Here is a 6,381-nt window from a genome sequence, read left to right on the forward strand (position 1 = left end):
CATCTGACTTTTTTTTGCATTTTTAATGCGACACTTCTAAATGTGCATCAAAAAGCCTTGATGGAAACACAGTTACTGGTTTCATACAAATCTTTGCAATAAACCCATAAGATACTGGATCTTATGCAGGACAGACAGACAACAGGGATGTTGCCATTTTGCAATACATTATATTAAAGTTTCCTTAGAGACACAGAAATGTAAAAATTGAAGCAACTTTGACACTATAAAAGAAATGTATGAATGGCCTGATTCACAAAAGTTGTTTTTATTAAAAATGGGAAAGGTACCAAGGACTTTTTTCCACATCTGCACATTGAAGAACACAAAGAAAAGGAGTGAGCCACAGTCTTGTGCTAAACAACTTCAGAGGGGCATGAGCCCACTTTCATTATATGCTTTAGTGGTTGTGCAATCCCACTCTGGCAAAGGCCCCTGAATGTAATCTTCTGCAGGAAAACAACAGTGATTATCATAAAGTGTTTCCATCCACGATGAACGTGGGGAGCCATAGTCCTTCTCCTCTGGCCTGCTGAAAACACTTAGTGGAGTGGAGCAGGAGGGCTCAGGGGTCCTTGCATAAAGGGCTATTAGATCTCTTGTTAAATCTTGCACCTGCTAATAACCATGCATGTGTGCAACAGTGTAGTACCCTGTTCACAGGCACACTTTCTTTCATCTGAAAGCTGTGTTCAGTTTTCAGTTTTCAGTACTGCAGTCAGTCTCCACGATATTTTCTTTTCAGTTTACTTACATTTTAAGTTTGATAAAATTCTGAAGGAAATGCCAACATATTTGCAGTACACAGCAGAAAGTACTTGTGTGAAAGAACAGTTAATGATTCTGTTTTATCCCAGAAAAAAAAGGCTTGCACACAGTTTGCTCACATGAGAAATGAGTTTCTGGATCGATTTGACCAAAGTTCTATTTGCTCTTCAGAAAAGCAAACTCTTTMGTCTCTTTTTTACCAAGTATGAGCCTGAGGGTCAGAGAAACAGGGTTTTGATGAGAAAATATTCCCACATAAATAGGTTTCAGAATCTGTATGAGCTCGGGTTTTTTGGATGTACTCTGTTACTTCGGAGTCAAGTCCTTTATCCTTTTTTGGTTTTAGAATACACCACTTCAGTTCTAACTAATCCAGTTGCTAAAATAAAAAGCCATCAATCRTTAATTAATTGCAGTTCTCAAACCCTGAAATTAGAACAGTGTAAATGTATTAGATTAGGTATAGTTTACCTACTTTAAAAGGTAAGAACCCAGTGGGCTGTAAATAGCTTATTAACAGCATTTGTGAAGAAGACCATAAAATGTCTTGCAATCTTTGTGAAGTCCTGTTGCTTGAATCTTGAACATGTACAAAAAATGTGTGCAATACATTCCTTGTAACGAGTTGTCTCTCAAACTGGTCAGAGTTGACAGAAACATTTCAAACCTTTCCAGATTTTGCTGAGAGTGTCTCCATATTGTCTCAAGAGTGCTAGAGCTGTATTTTTATACCTCTGACATTTAACATGGCCAGGGTGAACAACCATATAGATAATAAATAACATTTGAACAATTGGTCCAAATCTGCCTATCTTCATTTTCAATTCTAGTTTCCCTTCTCTGCTCCGTCTGGGACTTCTCCCATTGACATGGATTTCACTGGCAGATTTTTAGCCGGGCCAATCAGAGAACAGAACCTCAATTTTCTGTGCAGTGTCTGRTTGTAGTTTATTTTACCTGGGCCAATCAYAGAACAGAAGGAGGAGCTTTGAACGACATTGATGTTCTGCGCAGTGTCTGCTAGTTATTTTAGCATACGGCAGTGGAGGAAGTGAATGAAGCCAGTCTGTGTTGATAAGGCTTCAAATTAAAATAAATTAGTCTGACAAAGCAGCAGCTCTCATTTACAGRCGTCTCGTTCAGCTCGGTATATTTCTCCTCTCAGTAGGGTTGTTTACAGCACACGCGATTTCCGGTTAGCTTCTTAGCTTTTTAAAAAAAAATTTTTTATTGATGATCAATAAAAAAAGAAAAAAATAGCTTCTTAGCTTAGCCTCCATCACAGTGACAACACACACATGCTTCAGCAGAGGCCACGCCTCCTGCAAGAAACGCTCCTCTATGCATCAAGTCCAGACCCTCGTARGAAGCAAAGTGAAGGACAGGGTCTGGTTTTAACCAGGCTAATCCTATTGAGATATTACCTTCAGAGCCTGAACATTTGGCAAAAACCTATTTTCTGAAACATCTGACAAACCAGCAGTCACTAAAATTTCTCATTGCTTGTTTTGCTGCTACTGCACCCTAACAAAGTCTACTTGTGAGGCTTTGGTGGAAGGATCGACCCAGAGCACAGGCAGGTTCAGAGTGCAAAAATAAAAGGCTTTATTTAAAGACAACGCTACTGAGGCTGCTCAAAAACTCACAAAGGCTTGGCACAAGAAAACTCGAGAACACATGGACACACTACACAGGCTGGGGAACACAGCACAATGATCTGACAATACACTGAGGATAGGACACAAAATATAATGGCAAACTTAATGAGACAACGAGAAACACCTGGGGAAGACACATGAGGAAACAGGTGAGCGAGGACAGGGCTAAAGACAAGATATACAGCAGGGCAGAGATGCACAGGGAGCACAGAAACACTAGAAAAACCAACAGAAAACACACAGACCATGACAGTACCTCCCCCTCAACGGTGGCTTCAGCCATCGAAGGAGAGAGGTACAAGACTCAGGGAGACACACAACAGGAGGGGCTCAAAGACAAAACCCCAGAGTTCAGAGGGACGCCCGAGGACTATCCAACACAAAGCAGAAGTTCAGGAGAACAGCCAGGAGACCATCCAGCATTGGGCCAAGGATCCGGAGGGTAGCCTGGAGAATGTTCTAGGCCAAGGGAGTCGTAGGAGTCGATGGGGATCCAAGGGAGGAGGGAGGAGTCGATGAGGAGCTGGAGGAAGGTGGTGGAGCCAGAGAGACAATGGAGGTAAACCCAGGCTACGAAGGGGCAAAGGCAGCTGACCCAGAAATCACAGGAACCACTAAGTCTGGGGCCGCCAACCCAAGAGACCCAGGAACTACCAACTCAGGAGCTGCAGGAAACTCAGGAGACTCAGTGGACTCTGTAGACTCTGCAGACTCAGTAGCAGGAACTGCCGGCTCGAGTGCAGAAGGCTCAGGAACCATGACAGGGGTGAGAGGGTGGGCATCAGCACTCTCAGCCAGGACTCTCTGGGCATAGGTGAAGACCCTCTGGTGGCGGGGCAGCAGCACATCCGAAGGTGCTGCCAGAACGCTCTTGATCTGTCTGGCAGCGAGGGAGGAGAACCACTGGAGAATTGTTAGTGAACCACCCATCAGTCACCGGTTCATCCCACAGCAGCAGAGACAGGACTGCTTCTCAGAGGCAGGAGGTGGAAGACCAGCCGCGGTGGGACCCAGACGACGCTGGTGATCTCCAGCGGACAGTAGAGGGAGGCTGGACTGCAGAGAACCGGCGAGACACAGTACAAGCCTCCTCTTCCAAAAAGCACTCTGAGAAATATTTGCCTGTAGGCTGAGTGCCTGGACAGATCATTCTGTGAGGTTTTGGTGGAAGGATCGACCCAGAGCACAGGCAGGTTAACACTATTGAGGCTGCTCAAAAAACTCTTGAAGGCTTGGCACAAGAAAACTCGAGTCCACATAGAGACACCACACAGGCTGGGAAAGAGCACAATGATTTGACAACACACTGTGGACGGGACACAGAATATAAAGGCCAACTTAATGAGACAATGAGAAACACCCGGGGAAGACAAAAGTGGAAACAGGTGAGCGAGGGCAGGGCTAAAGACACAAGACAGACAGCAGGGCAYAGATACACAGYGGAACACAGAAACGCTAGAAAAACCAAGGCAGAAAACACACAGAGCATGACACTACTAGGAACCATTCAACCAGATGTTCTACCCTACGGGCCCTYTACAGGGCCCACAGATGGCATCATAGCCTTGTTGTTTGCTAAAGTAGGTGTAAAACTTATTTTTCCCAAATTTATTCTAAGTCTGTCACAAAAGGTGTCTTTAATGTTTTAAAATGAGTCGCCAAATTATTTTTGGATAAATATCTATTATTTTAGAGCTATATAAACATTTGTAAGTTACTTGAACCYTTGCGGACCTTTTCAGTATCAGGAAGTTCTCCGCATCTGTTATTGTGCAAGTTTTGGTGTCTTTGAAAAGATGAAGCCCTTGTGAATTCAGGGATATATCTTGACACTGTGTTACTCTTTGTTTGGTGACGTGAAGTTTATGCGTAACAGAGTATAAATAAAAGCCCTCATGCGTAAAACGTGGAGGCGGAGTTATGTTTCTGTAGGCGTGTGGGTGAAGAGTATGATAGTAGGTTTTGATGATGCACAGTGTAAATGTAAAAAGAAAAGATTATGTCATATGCAGAATGAGTCCTATAATAGAAATCAACACTTTTATTAAACCAGATTCTCTTTTATAAAGTAAAAAACCCATTTGACACAGTTTTGGATACATTTGGTTAAACTGTGCCAAAATGCCATTTCCGCCTGACACTGCTCACTAAAACCTTTGTGAAATGAATATACTTCAACTTATTCAGTCCTACTTTGCTACAATTTTTTCAAGATGTAGACGTATAAAATCTAAGGGCATTTCTGGGTTTTTGCAAGAGTTTTCATTGTGTTTTGCACTTTTGATTTTAAAAAAACTTTAGGCAGGGCTAAAGAAATTACAAGTTTTCTTTATTTAATCACAAATAACTCAGGCACAGTAAGAGTTACAARAGTGGTTTCACTTAAGAAATTATCTTTAAGATCTTACCTTTACAGAGGTACCAAGAGTTAGCATTTAGACCTTATAACTGTGGAGCTAGTCTTGATTTATTTTGCTGTGTATTTTCAGGCGGAAATTACCTCTAAAACCCTTTAGGGTTTAATTATTCAAGTGGAGTTAAATTAAAAATAAAACAAGCATTTCCACAGGTTGCCAAAGTGCCCACCCAAGTACCTGAACACACCGGTGTCTTGTTCCGCACAGAGGAGCCACTCACTGGCTTGCCATCAACGTTGACACACCAGCAGTAGCCTGTCTGAGTGTGACACTGAACCTGCACAGGAAAAATAAAGACAGAAAAAAATTAAAACTCAAATCACTGAGGCTGTGTTTAATGCATTCTGATGAAAACACACCTGGGCATATGTTCCATCTCCATTGCATTCTGGAATAAATGTGGAGTCATGAGGCCTTCTCGACTGCTCCAGGGCATTGCTCCTTTCAGTGCGACACTTGGACTGACCTGCATCTGTAACGTATTGACAGGAACTGTCAGGTCTCAAACAACATCACTGTTGTGTTTGTGCTGAACACGTTCTTTGTCAGTAATATCCTGTTCACATRGGCAAGCTGCCCTGTGGTTTACATCTGCTACCATTAGACAGTACGAAGGTAAATGTATGTTTGTAAGTTAGAAGGTTTTCTCACTTTACAGGCAGCTAAAACACATATGCATGCAATGCTCTTTTCTTATTTATCATACTGTTTTAAAACCTGGTCACATGACAAGTGTGATAAAACCCGTCAAGTCACTTTTCAAAAAGACAGTTAATATTCTGGACAATCTTTTCATGGACACCTGTTGTAATATTGTTAGTAATTGTAAGATCTTAGACTTTGAAAATTACCCCATGTTTAGTAATTTAAGTTTTGGTTTTATGATTTTCAAATGGGGTCGGCACAGTGGCTCAGTTGGTAGAGCTGATGCTTCTTAGCAAGAAGGTTGCCGGTTCAAATCCGAGCCCAAGGACCTTTCTGGGTAGAGGTTGCATGTTCTCTCCGTGCATGCGTGGGCTCTCCGGCTTCCTCCCACAGACCAAAAACATGACTGTTTGGTTAACTGATAAATCTAAATAGTCCCTAGGTGTGAGAGAGAGAATGAATGGTTGTTTGTCTCTATGTGTGTCTCTGTGATGGACTGAGACCTGTCCAGGGTGTACCCCACCCCTCACACTGTGACTGCTGGATATGGACTCTGTGACCCTGAAAGGAAGAAGCGGGTATAGATAATGAGTCTTATTTAATTAACAGATTTCAGTTTGTTAATGTTAATAATTAATCTTCTTCTTACACCAGAGTTAGTCATGGAGTTCCTCAGGGTTAAGTGCTTGGACCACTACTCTTTACTTTATATATGCTTCCATTAGGTAAAGTTATTAAACAGCATGGGATAAATTTCCATTGTTATGCTGATGATACTCAGTTATATTTATCCATGAAACCTGATGAATCCAAACAGTTATTTAAACTATGCTGTAAAAAATGAAATGTTGGATTTACTTAACCATGTTATGTGACCTGGTTCCACTTAACTG

The 6,381-nt window shown here is 42.0% G+C and overlaps 1 protein-coding gene across 1 annotated transcript in view; it reads right to left on the reverse strand.

Annotated features, from left to right (window-relative positions):
• smoc1 (SPARC related modular calcium binding 1) overlaps positions 1–5,315 on the reverse strand; it is a gene marked incomplete at its 5' end in the record, with an annotated part of 31,594 nt that extends 26,279 nt beyond the window's left edge. Inside the window, 2 exon segments of the mRNA XM_014033524.1 lie at positions 5,021–5,120; positions 5,203–5,315. Coding sequence (XP_013888978.1) covers positions 5,021–5,120; positions 5,203–5,315 — 213 coding nt within the window.
• Positions 5,316–6,381: the final 1,066 nt, after the last annotated feature.

The sequence above is a fragment of the Austrofundulus limnaeus genome, unplaced genomic scaffold (assembly GCF_001266775.1).
Source record: "Austrofundulus limnaeus strain Quisiro unplaced genomic scaffold, Austrofundulus_limnaeus-1.0 Scaffold1765, whole genome shotgun sequence".
Classification (NCBI taxonomy): domain Eukaryota; kingdom Metazoa; phylum Chordata; class Actinopteri; order Cyprinodontiformes; family Rivulidae; genus Austrofundulus; species Austrofundulus limnaeus.